Source organism: Callorhinus ursinus, unplaced genomic scaffold (genome assembly GCF_003265705.2).
Source record: "Callorhinus ursinus isolate GAN/ISIS: 27379988/994484 unplaced genomic scaffold, GSC_fseal_2.0 scaffold4, whole genome shotgun sequence".
Classification (NCBI taxonomy): Eukaryota; Metazoa; Chordata; class Mammalia; order Carnivora; family Otariidae; genus Callorhinus; species Callorhinus ursinus.
Window position 1 is genome coordinate 43578457 of NW_027397066.1, and position 14919 is coordinate 43593375.

The window sequence follows — 14919 nt, forward strand, 5'->3', positions numbered from 1 at the left end:
GAACTAAATGAGATAGTGTATTTTGAGCACCTAGTACAGTACTCAACAAACTCAAGAAAGGTAAGCTACTTTTATTCCATAACCTATATAAACTATGGTAGTATAAACCTTAATCATGGTTACTGGATGAAAACTCATCAACATTTGTATTAAAACAAAGTTTCATAGTCATACAAAGCCTGTCATAAAACTCCTATTAACAGTGTGCTATGGATATTGAATTCTATAATATTTGGTAGAACATTTTTGGACAGGAATTCTTTTATTATAACGTCCTTAAACAATGGACATATTCTGCATTTTTCTTTTCCTATTTGAGAGAGAGGGAAAGAGAAAAAGAGCAAGAGAGAGCACGAGCAGGGAGGAGAGGGAGAAGCAGGCTCCCCACTGAGCAGGGAGCCCAATGTGGGGCTCAATTCCAGGACTCTAGGAGATCACGACCTGAGCCGAAGGCAGATGCTTAACCAACTGAGCCACCCAGACACCCTTCTGCATTTTTATTTCTAATTCAAGAATGCTGGCAGGAGTTAGCTACAAACTAAAATCATATTTTAAAAAATCAAATTACTGTTTAATTAATCAATTTTTACAGCTTTGGAATGACTACTGAAATATGACAACCACCTGATCTGTCTGTCCTGAGTGAACGTAGTTACTGCAGCACTCTGGGTACTGTTCTGTGGCATGCTAGACGGAATCTGGACCATGCTTCCAGCTGCCGGCTGCGAGATCACCATAGTGTTATACAGTGGGGCTGTGAGAGTGCTCTGTGTCTGACTGGGAAGAGATGTTTGTTGACTGTGCCCACTCAGTACATTTTGTTGACTCTGCTAGAAAATAGAAGACATTACAGATGAATTAAACAAAAAAAATTTTTTTCAGGAAATATGCATCCACTATTCATCATTCTAACAATAGTTGACATGACCAAAAAAGAAGAAGCAGGACATTACTCTGAGAGAAATCTAACTACAAAGAAAAAAGACTTGTAGTAATTGCGAAGGAATTAGTCTTCAATATAATGCTGGAATATAAGCTATGAACTTTAGAACTTCTGTTAAATGCCCAAAGTGAGTGACTGACATTAGACATCTTTATAGATTTCACTTGAAGTCTTGGGATTTACAGTCACCGATATATACCAATTACCTGCATCAAATTTCCTGGAATTTACATGAAATTTCCTAGAATACTGATTAAACTATCACTATCGTTAACAGTTTATTCTTCACATATAGTAACATGTTTCCTGGTCAGCCTCTTTTGTAAGTCAAACCTTTTTAACATACAGAAGTAGTCTGCATGTTCATTTTAAATGAACTGCAAAATTTTTAAATGTCAGGATACTGAAAGCATTTATAACATCAGCAATTTAACAATTTGGCACAAAATATTTTAATGGTCACCCTCAAAACTAAACTTCTGATTATTACTATTCAAGGTTAAAATATGGAATTATTTCAGATAGACCTTCATTTTTGTTTCTACAATAGTATACATTTCAATCACTCAACACTCCAGAGCCCACCACACTTAATACCATTACCTGACTTGATGTACTCTGTAAAGTCTGCTGTGGTATCATATGTTGAGTTGTGCCAATGTGTCCAGTATTCATTCCACTTTGAATTTGGTTAGTTTGAACGACCTGGCCCTGCATATTTATAGGTGTGAGTTGCTGGATGTTAGATGAATTTCCAGAAGAAAGTTGAACAGAACCAAAACTCAAACCAGGGGTTGACTGTTGTAAAAACATCTTTAAAAATAAAGATTACATTAAAATGAGCTTTGTAGATTAAAAACGAAGAAGAATGAGATAAATAACAGGATGGCTAAGTCGTTCTGAGTGAACAATTAGCAATAAACAATTACTGGATAAAATATAATTCTTATTTGTTCTTCCAGTCATCCTAACCTTATGTTTCCAACTGTCAGAAAAAGGGTGATAAATTTCAAAACCTCTACTTGTTTGAATATTTTACATGTTGGGCATTGTTTGTTCTACCAGGTAGCATTACTCCAACTCAGTGCTACTCAAAGGTCTGTGGACTGGCGGTTCTGCATCACTCATTGTTTATAATGTATGGATTAGATAGAAGTAGCTTTTTTATTCACTTTAAGTTTCCCTTCTCCAAAATTTTAGTCTCTTCTGAGAGATACAATTTTAGTGGCCCCATCCACTGATCAAATAAGACTAATTCGAATCATATCTACTGGAAGTTTACTAAAACAATGATTGATGATTGATTTATAAACTCTGTACCTACATATACCTAAAAGTCTATAATAAAATACCGTATTATGGGTTTAAGTTTACGAAAAATTAGACTGCTGAAAGAGGACTCTAATCTGGAGAAACAAGGATGTTGATGGAAATACTCTTAGGAATGAATCAGACTGTAAATGCAATCATACTGAGTAGGTAATCAATGAGTATTTACTGAACTAAATTGATGAAATGTTATCTCTTGCTTCTCATTTTTAATTAAGAAAAGTCAATTTTCCTAAGAAACCAAAATGTGAATGACATATTTTGCTTGTATTCAAATATAATATCTTACCTGCAGCCCTTGACCATGGACCATTTGAAGCTGTTCTTGAATTTTTCTTAGTTCTTCTTGTTGTCGATGAATATTTGCCTCTATCATCCGTGTCCGTTGCTCTAATTGGTCTTTTAGATGTTGCATGGCTCCTAATTGAGCTGAAAACTGAAACTGAAGTACCATGTATGGGAAAAGTGTAACATATTTTAGAATCACTTTACTCTTCATAATTGTGCAATGTGAAAAATAAGCAGTATATATCATGAGCTAAGAATGTTATGCCAGTTTTCAATGTATTGCCTCTCAGCTCATAATTCACCCACCTTTGCTTGGCCTTGTGCTACTGGAGCTGGACCCTATAAATATTTCTCCTTTGTCAGCAGACACAAACTTAGTCATGTCAGTAGATGGAGCTAGAGGGATACTGCAAAAGGAGGTGGCTTTCCAGCAAGTCTTACTGGCATCCTTATGGGAAGCTCCCCTGCAAATTTTGCTGGTACCCCAGCAGGTGGCTTCCTGCTCTCCAGCCCTGGGCTGTGGCACCTCAGTGAACCTCGCTCTCATCCAGTGGCTGTAGCCACACCAGCCCCAGTGGGAACTGGGCTTCAACCTGGCCTGGAGGAAGAAGAGTTTAGGAGGGTTGCGGGCGTTTTCCGAGTCGTTCCTTCTTTGCATACTGTACTCTCCCTCTCACAGATAGTGGATGCTCTCTACATCCATTATCCCTGTATTATTTAGGATTCCCTGTTAATAACTTATTACCCCTATTTCAAATTTCTGATATGGCTTCTGACTTCTGACCAGATCATGACTGATTACAAGTACACACTGGCATTCGAAGACCAGAGCTCAGTTGGTTAAGCCTGCAACTCTTGATTTTGGCTCAGGTCATAGTCTCCAGGTCCTGAGATTGAACCCTGCATCAGGCTCTGCACTCAACACAAAGTCTGCTTGAGATTCTCTTTCTCCCTCTCCCTCTGCCCTACCCCTGCCCGCTTGCTCTCTCTAAAATAAGTAACAACAACAACAAAAAGACCAGAGCTTATATTGTGGCTCTACCATTTCCTACAACAAGTTACTTAATTTCTATCATTTAACAAATGAAAAAGTAGCCTGCTCCTAGAGTTATTCATATCAAATTCTGTCATCCTTAGAATGTCCTCTTTGTACACATCATTAGAAGGTTGTAAAAATCTAACAGATAACTAGCCATATTTTTACTCGTATTTTCAACTGAAACTGTTCTCAGACAAGCATGAAATGTAGGCTTTTATAGACTAAGCAATTACGAATGAATAAATGCATACATGAATGAAAACAGTTATTCTACTTCCAGGATCTTCAATCTTATTTCACGGTTTCACTTGAGTCATAAACAGCTTCTATTTACTACTGCTTGAAATTTAGCCACACTTAGTGTTTCATTACTTAAGTGTATACATGCTCATTTAATTATTTCCATGAATATTTAGCACAGGATATAGTATAGCAGAAAGATTCCAATTTATTGGAAATGTGTCTTAATCTTAAAACAGTCTCCTACAGGGGCGCCTGGGTAGCTCAATTATGCATCTGCCTTTGGCTCAGGTCAAGATCCCAGAATCCTGGGACTGAACCCCACACTGGGTTCCCTGCTCAGCAGGGAGTCTGCTTTTCCCACTGTCTCTGCTCCTCCCTGCAACTCATAATCTCTCTCAAATAAATAAAATCAAAAAAAAAAAAGTCTCCTATAGTGAACTGCATCTAAAAGTGAGCAATGCCCTCCCAAAAGCTTTTTTTCTCTATCTTCAAAAGTTTGTGTTGAGGATACTGAATATAACCTGTCAAAAAGTACAGAACTCTGACTTCTGAAGTTAACAATTATAAGATCATATATTAGATTACACTAAGTATGAGAAAACATTACAAATTTTGTACTCAGCTCCCTCATGTCTTTAAAAAATATTCAAAATGTTGTATTTTATCCTAACAAAAGTTATTTATACCTTTGGGTAAACATTACATTGTCATCACTTAAAGGATTTCTATTAAATGCAAATAATAGATACAAACACAGAAGGCAGAATAACAGGAAATAAAATTATAGAACTAAGAGGCAAAGTATTTGGCTTTATCACTCAATGAAATATGAGATCTGAATACTAACATTTTTGACATAGTAGATATTAATTTCATGAAAATATCCCTTTAAAATGTTAATACTCATTCAGTATCTTGAGATTAGTGAACTAATAATTGAAAGTATGTCTAATATTTACATTAAAATATCTGTTAACCTTCAGCACAAATGTTCATAAAAACTATTACAACTACAGGTAATATTTAAGCACCTTACATGGTCATTTGTTGCTGGAAGTAAAGATTATGATGTTTGGGTAATTTACAACATTGTCAATATATTTGTACAGGTGTCATATAATGGCTAAAATTATATATGTATAATTTAAATAATAACCATATAAGACAAAGGTATTTTTAGAAAACCATTTTTACCTATTGTTAACTATCATTATTTGAAATACTGCTAAGTCAAGGTATACTGAACTAAACAAAACAGTCTGGATTATTTTTACCACTACTTAGTATTTTTTAATGTGTTTGAGGCACTGAATGAATGCAGAGTCATAAATTCCAAGTTGGGAAGTTATCATCAAAAGTAACTTAGTGTCACTTTTGTTAACACCTCTCCTTTCTCCTGCTAATGTCTATATTTAGGACTCAGCCCAAGCAACAGTTCTTCCAGAAAGTTTTCCTTCACTTAGGCTGAATTAGGGGTCCATCTAATCTGCTCACATATCAGCCTATATACATTGAGCCTATATACCTTGAGCACAGACTATATAATACCGCACTATAGTTCCAGGTCATTCCTTCTAGATGTAAAAAAGTCTCATAGTTTACATGTATTTGTATTTCCGGCACCTGCAATAACTCAAGTTATCTCAATAAATGTCCCATATCTGAATGAATGAATATATGAATAAAATTACTATGATTCTTCCAATATTCACAGGAAGAACAAAAAGAAGAGCTATATTTCATCTTTAAAAGCTTTCTGTTGCAGTGTCTCTCAGTGGGGGTGTTATAGCATATAAACCGGGATAATTCTTTGTTGTGCAAAACTGTCATGCATCCTGAAAGACAACTAGCATCCCTGGCCCTTGCCTATTAAGGGCCAGTGATACTCCACAATCACTGACAATCAAAAATATCCCCCAGACATTATAAATGCCAACAGGTGAGATTCACCGCACTAAAAGTATATATTTTAAAAAATCTCTATTAGCTTAAAACAATTTATCGTTTTAAAATACTCAACTCAAACAAACAAACAAAAAATACCTGGGACATGCCTTGTGGAATTGGTAAATTTGCAGCTTGAGACATCGCTGGCTGTGTTAACAATTGACCAACAGACTGGGAATTTATGGACTAGGAAGCAAAATAAAAAATAACACTGGAGTGATGATTATCCCCAACCATAAGTACTTCCACCAGAAATTCCACCATGGTATCTTTATAACTGAACTACAATTTGCCTCATAACATTTTTAGCTATGCCTATTCCCTACTTATCCTTTTATCTTCGAAGTCATCTGCCACATTACCTTGCATGGGTTCTCAATAAAAGTTAAATGGACATAATTGAAAGTGACTGGTATTCGAAATTAGATATGAAATGGTTCTAAATTAATAGCTTTCCTTAATTAAAAGAAATTATCTAACATTTTACCTGAAAAATAATCAAAAGGAGTATGTTTGAGAACTATTTCACAAAAAAGGAAAGATCTCGAGCGTTATTTATCAACAGCTATTTTGATCTTTATAGAAAGGGGTAATGAATTAATGAATTTTTAAAGATTTACATGATTTTCCCCCCCTTTTAATAAATCTTTATTCAGAAGAATACTACCTAGATAAAGTTTACCTGACTACTAAATGATGCCCTCCTTGGCGCCATCTTTTCATGAGCTGGTAAATGTGGTCTGGGAGGAGTGCTAGTGTCCGTTGGGATCTTTGTTGGTGTTGCTGAGGTTCGTCAACAAAAATGAAATAGTGTTAGTACTTTATAAAATATAATTTGCAAAGATTAATCTCAAAATGGATTTCAATAAATAAAGATAATCTTTCAAGTATTTTTCTAAATTATTTCATAAAAGTGAAGTCTATGACAATAAAAGCATTCATTTTAATTCTTTCTTAGGGACAAAGAAAATATCTGACATAGGAAAACTTCAAATTTATAAATGGTTTCTACACCTAGAGATCAATAGTAAAAAAACCTAATAACTCAATTTAAAAATGGCCTATGGACTTGAAAAGACATTTCTCCAAGAAGATACACAAATGGCCACCTAGAATATGAAAAAATGTTCAAGGTCACTCATCATCAGGGAAATGCAAATCAAAACCACAATGAGACACAACTTCACACCTGACAAGATGGCTATTATCAAAAAAACAAGAAGTGTCACTGAGAATGTAAAGAAATTGGAACCCTTCCACACTTAAAATTGGTGGGGATACGAAATGGTGTAGCCACTGTGGGAAACCATAATGGAGGTTTCTAAAAAAATTAAAAATAGAATTACCACATGTGATCCAGCAATTCCACTTCTGGGTATTTATCCAAAAGAATTGAAATCAGGATCTCAGAGAGATATTAGCACTCCTATGTTCACTGCAGCACTATTCTTAATATCCAAGATGTGGAACAACCAAAATGTCTACTGACAGATGAATGGAAAAACAAAATGTGGTAATATGTATACAATGAAATACTATTCAACCTTTAAAATTTTGCAAGATATGACAACATGGATTAATCCTGAGGACATTATACTATGTAAAAAAAGCCAATGATGGAAAGACAAGTACTGCAGGACTCCCTTATATGAGGTATCTAAAATAGAGAAATTCATTGAATCTGAGTAGATTGGTGATTGACAAGGGCTGGGGAGATAGAGGAAAATAAGGAGTTAATAATCAATGGGCATAACATTTCCATTAAGTATGACGAAAAAGCTCTAGAGATCTGCACTACAATGTTGTACCTATAGCCAACAATGATGTATTGTAAGCTTAAAAATTTAACAGGATAGATCTCATTTGAAGTATTCTTACCACAGTAAAATAAAATGTATAAAAAGAGAAACATAGCTACAAAGGGGAAACTTTTTCCCCTAATATTTAAGAAATTCTATGTTAACACTTCTTTAATAGTATACCCATGGTGTTGAGTGGTTCCAACAACCTCCTTTTTCCTTACACAGATGTAATACCCTGGGAAGTGAAACTACTAAACCCTTTAAAGAAAAAAAGGTTACTAATTCAATGATAATTATGCAAGTCTTCATTGAAAATAAGAACTAAAAATAACTTTCAGGGCATAGTCCAAGATGGCGGAGGAGTAGGAAACTTTTTTTTTGTCTGGCCCCAAGAATTCAGCTAGACAGCTATCAAATCATTCTGGACACCTGTGAACTCAACTGGAGATCTAAGAAAATAGCTGCAACTCTACAAATAGAAAAGCAACCACTTTCTGTAAGATAGGAGGTGCAGAGAAGTGAATCTGAGACCATATGTCTGAAGATTAACTGCGGGGGAGGGAGCCTCCATAAGCCGGCTACTGGAAAGTGATATAGCAGTGGAGCGCAAAATCAGAACTTTTAGAAGTCTGTTCCGGTTAGAGATGTCCCTGCATGAAAGGTGCTCAGGTGGCAAAGCAGGGTGGAAAACTAAGTGGGACAGTGAGGTCTCAGGATCCCCAGGGTCACAGGAAGACTGGGAGTGCTGAGTGCGGCCGAGTTCCCAGGCATCAGAGCAGGGAAGTTGGCTGTAATCACTGAGCCCAGGAATTGGTTCCCAGCTTGTCGTGCCATATACTACAAACCGGGGCACAGCAGAACCCCGGCGAGACCCCCCACCCCCACCCCAGGAGGATCGGCGTGAGTGTGCGCTGCAGGAGTCTTCAGGGTTTGGAGACTCAAAATGGGGTGACGTGACCAAGATAGAAACGTTGGGTCATAGGCCAGGTGAGCACAGAGTGCAGCCGGAGACAAGAGAGACCGTAGTGATTGACTGCTTTTCTCTGAGGGTGCACTGAGGAGTGGGGCGCCGAGTTCTTTGCTCCACGGGACATTGGGAAACCGCCATTGCAGCGTGGAAAGCCTTCAGGGAACAAAAGCCACAGGGAGCAATCAGGTGCAGATTACTTAGCCTGGCCCCCTGGCAAGGACGGTGCAATTCCCCCTGGGGCAAAGACATTTGAGAATCAACGCAACAGGCCCCTCCCTCAGAAGATCAGCAAGACCAAGTTTACCCATTATAGAGAACTGCAAAACTCAAGCACTAGGGGAAAATAGTTTATAGAATTAATGGTCTTTTCCCCACGATTCTTTAATCTTTCAATTTTAAATTTTTCCTGTTTTCAACCAATTTCTTACTCTATGAACTTTTTAAAAATCTTTTCTAATTTTCATTTTTACATTCTATCCTTCCATTGTACTTAATTCTATTTTTGTATATATATAAAAGTTTTTCTCTTTGCAATTTTGGGATGCAGTTTAACAAATAGACCAAAATACACCCAAAATCTAGTGTATGGCTCTGTTCTCTTCACCTGTCTGATCATATTCTTTTTTTTTTGTTAAAGTCTTTAATTTTCATCTTTACAGTTACATTCTATCCTTTCAATGTATTTAATTTTATTTTTGTATATATATACGTTTTTCTTTCTTTATAATATCGAAATGTAGTTTCCTTGTAACAAACCAACCAAAATACACTCAGGATATAGTGTATTGCTCTGTTCTGTTCTGTTCACCTGTCTGTTTACATTTTTTTTTTTTTTTTTTGTCTTTTAATTTTCACTTTTACAGTTACACTCTATCCTTTCATTGTACTTAATTTTATTTTTGTACATATGGGTTTTTTTTCGTTACAATTTTGGGATCTGGTTTTCTAACAAAGAGACCAAAATACACACAGCATCCAGTGTATTGCTCTTTTCTGCTCACCTGTCTGATTACACTATTATTTTTTTTTTATTAAGTTTTGGGTCTTTTCTGATTTGTTTAGTGTATATTTCTCTGGAGTCATTGTTGCCATTTTAGTATTTTGTTCTCTCATTCACCTATTCTCTGGATAGAATGACAAGACAGAAAAACTCACCTCAAAAAAGAGAACAACAGGCAGTACTGACTACCAGGGACCTAATCAGTATGGATATAAAATTAAGATGTTGGAAATACAGTTCAGAATAATGATTATAAAGATACTATCTGGGCTTAAAAAAAACATAGAAGACACTAGAGAATCTCCTTCTGGAGAAATAAAAAAACTAAATCCCTTTCTGGAGAAATAAAAGAACTAAAATCTAATCAAGTCAAAATAAAAAAGGCTATAAATGAGATGCAATAAAAAATGGAGGCCCTAACTGCTAGGATAAATGAGGCAGAAGAGAATAAATGATACAGAAGACAAAATGATTGAGTATAAAGAAGCTGAGAAAGAGGTAACTACTGAATCATGAGGGGAGAATTCGAGATAAGTGATACCATAAAATGAAATAATATTAGAATAATTGGGATCCCAGAAGAAGATGGGGTGGGGGGAGTGCAGAAGGTATAATGGAGCAAATTATAGTGGAGAACAGGGCAGAAACAATAGACTGGCAGCAGACCTATCCACAGAGACCTGACAGGCCAGAAAGAACTGGCATAATACATTCAGGGTGCAAAATGAGAAAAATATGCAGCCAAGAATACATTATCCAGTTAGGATGTCATTCAATAGGAGAGATAAAAAGCTTCCAAAACAAACAGAAACTAAAAGAATTTGTGATCACTAAACCAGCCCTGCAAGAAAACTTAGAAGGGATCCTTTAAGCGAAGACAGAACTCAAAAGTAACACAGACCACAAAGGAACAGAGATACAGTAACGGTAACTTTATAAGTAATACAATGGCACTAAATTCATATCTTTCAATAGTTACTCTGAAGGTAAATGGGGTTAAATGCCCCAATCAAAAGCCATATAAGGTATGAAATTGGGGGGCACCTGGGTGGCTCAGTCATTAAGTGTCTGCCTTCGGCTCAGGTTGTGGTCCTAGGGTCCTGGGATCGAGCCCCACATCAGGCTCTCTGCTTGGCGGGAAGCCTGCTTCTCCCTCTCCCACTCCCCCTGCTTGTGTTCCCTCTCTCGCTGTGTCTCTGTCAAATAAAAACTAAATAAAATCTTAAAAAAAATGTATCAAATTGGATAAAAAAGCAAGACCCATGCATATGCTGTCTGCAAGAGACTCATTTTAGACCCAAAGACACCTCCAGATTGAAAGTGGGGGGAGGGGTGTAAAACCATTTATCATGCTAATGGACATCAAAAGAAATCTGAGGTGGCAAACCTTATATCAGACAAATTAGATTTTAAACCAAAGACTATAGTAAGAGATGGGGAAGGACACCGTATCATACTTAAAGGGTCTATCCAACAAGAAGATCTAACAATTGTAAATAGTTATGCCCTTAACATGGGAGTAGCCGATTATATAAACCAATTAAAAACAAAATTAAAGAAACATATCAATAACAACACAATAATAGTAGGGGACTTTAACATACCCCCCACTGCAATGGACACAATATTTAAGCAGAATATCAACAAGGAAACAAGGGCATGGAATGACACACTGGACCAGATGGACTTCACAGATGTATTCATAGCATTCCATCCTAAAGCAATGGAATACATTCTTCTCAAGTGCACACGGTAACATTCTCCAGAATAGATCACATCCTGGGTTACAAATCAGGACTCAACCGGTACCAAAAGACTGAGATCATTCCCTGCATATTTTCAGACCACAGTGTTTTGAAACTGGAACTTAATCACAAGAGGAAAGTTGGAAATAACTTGATCAAATACATGGAGGCTAAAGAGCCTCCTACTAAAGAATGAATGGGTCAACAAGGAAATTAAGGAAGAATTTAAAAAATTCATGGAAACAAATGAAAATGAACACACAACTGTTCAAAACCTTGGGAAGGCAGCAAAGGCAGTCCTAATTCAGAAGTATATAGCATTACAAGCCTCTCTCAAGAAAAAAGAAAAGGTCTCAAATACACAACCTAATCTTACACCTAAAGGAGCTGGAGAAAGAGCAGCAAATAATGCCTAAACACAGCAGGAGGAGAGAAATAATAAAGATTGAGCAGAAATCAATGAAATAGAAACCAAAAGAAAAGTGGAACAGATCAACAAAACTAGGAGCTGGTTCTGTGAAAGAATTAATAAGACTGATAAACCCCTGGCCAGACTTATCCAAAAGAAAAGAGAAAGGACCCAAAGAAACCATAAATGAAAGAGACGAGATTACAACGAACACCGAAGAAATACAAACAATTATAAGAACATATCATGAGCAACTATATGCCAACAAATTAGACAATCTGGAAGAAATGGATGCATTCCCAGAGACATATAAACTACCAAAACTGAAACAGAAAGAAACAGAAAACCTGAACAGACCCATAACCTGCAAGGAAATTGAAGCAGTATCAAAATTTCCCAACAAACGAGAGTCCAGGGCCAGATGGCTTCCCAGAGGAACTCTACCGAACATTTAAAGAAGAATTAATACCTATTCTTCTAAAGATGTTTTAAAAAATCAAAATGGAAAGAAAACTTCCAAACTCTTTCTACGAGGCCAGCATTACCTTGATCCCAAAACCAGACAAAGACCCCACCAAAAAGGAGAATTACAGACCAATATCCCTGATGAACAGGGTGCCAAAAATCTCACCAACATACTAGGCAATAGGATCCAACAGTACATTAAAAGGATTATTCACCACAACCAAATGGGATTTATTCCTGAGCTGCAAGGTTGGTTCAACATCAGCAAATCAATCAATGTGATACACATTAATAGAAGAAAGGACAAGAACCATATGATCCTCTCAACAGATGCAGAAAAAGCAATGGACAAAGTACTATATCCTTTCTTGATTAAAACTCTTCACAGTGTAGGGATAGAGGCAACATACTTCAGTATCATAAAAGCCATATGCGAAAAGCCCACAGTGAATATCATTCTCAATGGGGGAAACTGAGAGCGTTTCCCTTAAGGTCAGGAACACGGCAGGGATGTCCACTCTCACCACTGTTGTTTAGCATAGTACTAGAAATCCTAGCCTCAGCAATCAGACAACAACACCTTTTATTCAGAAATAAAAGGTATCTGAAATTGGCAAAGAAGTCAAACACTCACTCTTCACAGATGACATGATACTCTGTGGAAAACCCAAAAGACTCCACCCCCAAATTGCCAGAACTCATACAGGAATTCAGCAAAGTGGCAGGATAGAAAATCAATGCACAGAAATCAGTTGCATCTCTATACCCCAACAATGAGACTGAAGAAAAAGAATTTAAGGGAGTCAATCCCATTTACAATTGCACCAAAAACCGTAAGATACCTAGGAATAAACCTAACCCAAGAGGCAAAGGATCTGTACTCAGAAACTATAGAACACTCATGAAAGAAATTGAGGAAGACACAATGAAATGGAAAACATTCCATGCTCGTGGATTGGAAGGATTGTTAAAATGTCTATGCTACCTAGAGCAATCTACACATTCAATGCAATCAATATCAAAATACCATCAACTTTTTTCACAGAGCTGGAACAAATAATCCTAAAATCTGTATGGAACCAGAAAAGACTCCAAATAGCCAAAGGAATGTTGAAAAAGAAAACCAAAGCTGGTGGTATCACAATTCCAGACTTCAAGCTCTACTACAAAGCTATAATCACCAAGACAGCATGTTACTTGCACAAAAACAGACACAGAGATCAATGGAACCGAACAGAGATCCCAGAAATGGACCCTCAGCTCTATGGTCAACTAATCTTCAACAAGGCAGGAAAGAATATCCAATGGAAAAAAAGTCTCTTCAACAAATGGTATTGGACAGCCACATGCAGAAGAATGAAACTGGACCATTTTCTTACACCATACACAAAAATAGACTCAAAATGGATGAAAGACCTAAATGCGTGACAGGAATGTATCAAACTCCTACAAGAAAACATAGGCAGCAACCTCTGTGACCTCGGCCACAGCAACTTCTTGCTAGACATGTCTCCAAAGGCAAGGAAAACAAAGGCAAAAATGAAATACTGAGACTTCATCAAGATAAAAAGCTTTTGCACAACAAAGGAAACAGTCGACAAAATCAAAAGACAACTGACAGAATGGGAGAAATTATTTCCAAATGACTTATTAGGTAAAGGGTTGTCTCCAAAATCGATAAAGAACTTGTCAAACTCAATACCCAAAGAACAAATAATCCAATCAAGAAATAGGTAGAAGACATGTACAGACATTTCTCCAAAGAAGACATCAAATGGCCAACAGACACATGAAAAAGTGCTCCACATCACTTGGCATTAGGGAAATCCAAATCAAAACCACAATGAGATACCACCCCCACTAGTCAGAATGGCTAAAATTAACAAGTCAGGAAATGAAAGATGTTGGTGAGGATGTGGGAAAAGGGGAATCCTCTTACAATGTTGGTGGGCATGCAAACTGGTGCAGCCACTCCGGAAAACAGGATGTAGGTTCCTCAAAAAGTTGAAAATAGAGCTACCCTACAACCCAGCAACTGCACTACTGGATATTTACCCCAAAGATACAAAGGTAGTGATCCGAAGGGGCACCAGCACCCCAGTGTTTGTAGCAGCAATGTCCCCAATAGCCACACTATGGAAAGAACCCAGATGTCCATTGAAAGATGAATGGATAAAGAAGGGGTGGTATATATACACAATAGAATACCACTCAGCCATCAAGAAAAATTGAAATCTTGCCATTTGTAATGATGTGGATGGAACTAGAGGGTATTATGCTAAAGCAAAATAAGTTAATCAGAGAAAGACAATTATATGCTCTCACCCATATGTGGAATTTAAGAAACAAGGCATAGGATCATAGGGAAGAGAGGAAAAAATAAAACAAGACAAAATCAGAGAGAGGCAAACCATAAGAGACTCTTAATCATAGGAAACAAACAGAGTTGCTGGAGGGGATGGGGATGGGCAGATGGCATAACTGGGTGATGAACATTAAGGAGGGCATGTGATGTAATGAGCACTGGGTACTGACCTCTACCTCAAACTAATAATACATTATGTTAATTAACTGAATTTAAATAAAAATTACAAAAACAATAAATGTTTGATAGAATTCAAAAAAAATTAGAATTGTTGCAAAGGAAATAAAAACTAATCTGGAAAAAAAAAAACTTTCAGAAAGCAACCTTAAAACAGGCACCTGGGTTGACTCAGTTGGTTAAGCATCTGTCTTCTG

General features: G+C 36.8%; 1 protein-coding gene across 15 annotated transcripts in view; it reads right to left on the reverse strand.

Annotated features, from left to right (window-relative positions):
* CLOCK (clock circadian regulator) overlaps positions 1-14919 on the reverse strand; it is a 154739-nt gene that overhangs the window by 28642 nt on the left and 111178 nt on the right. For 13 of the 15 annotated variants that reach the window (XR_012377922.1, XR_012377923.1, XM_073891703.1 and 10 more), the window contains 5 exons: positions 6472-6572; positions 5886-5975; positions 2562-2714; positions 1547-1756; positions 625-830 (listed from right to left, as the gene is read on the reverse strand). Coding sequence is in view for 13 of the 15 variants with exons in the window: in XM_073891703.1 (XP_073747804.1) it covers positions 625-830; positions 1547-1756; positions 2562-2714; positions 5886-5975; positions 6472-6572 (760 nt within the window). In the remaining 2 variants the exon portion in view is untranslated. The remainder of the gene's footprint in view (positions 1-624; positions 831-1546; positions 1757-2561; positions 2715-5885; positions 5976-6471; positions 6573-14919) is intronic. The other 2 variants (XM_025887064.2, XM_025887066.2) reach the window with 2 other exon arrangements.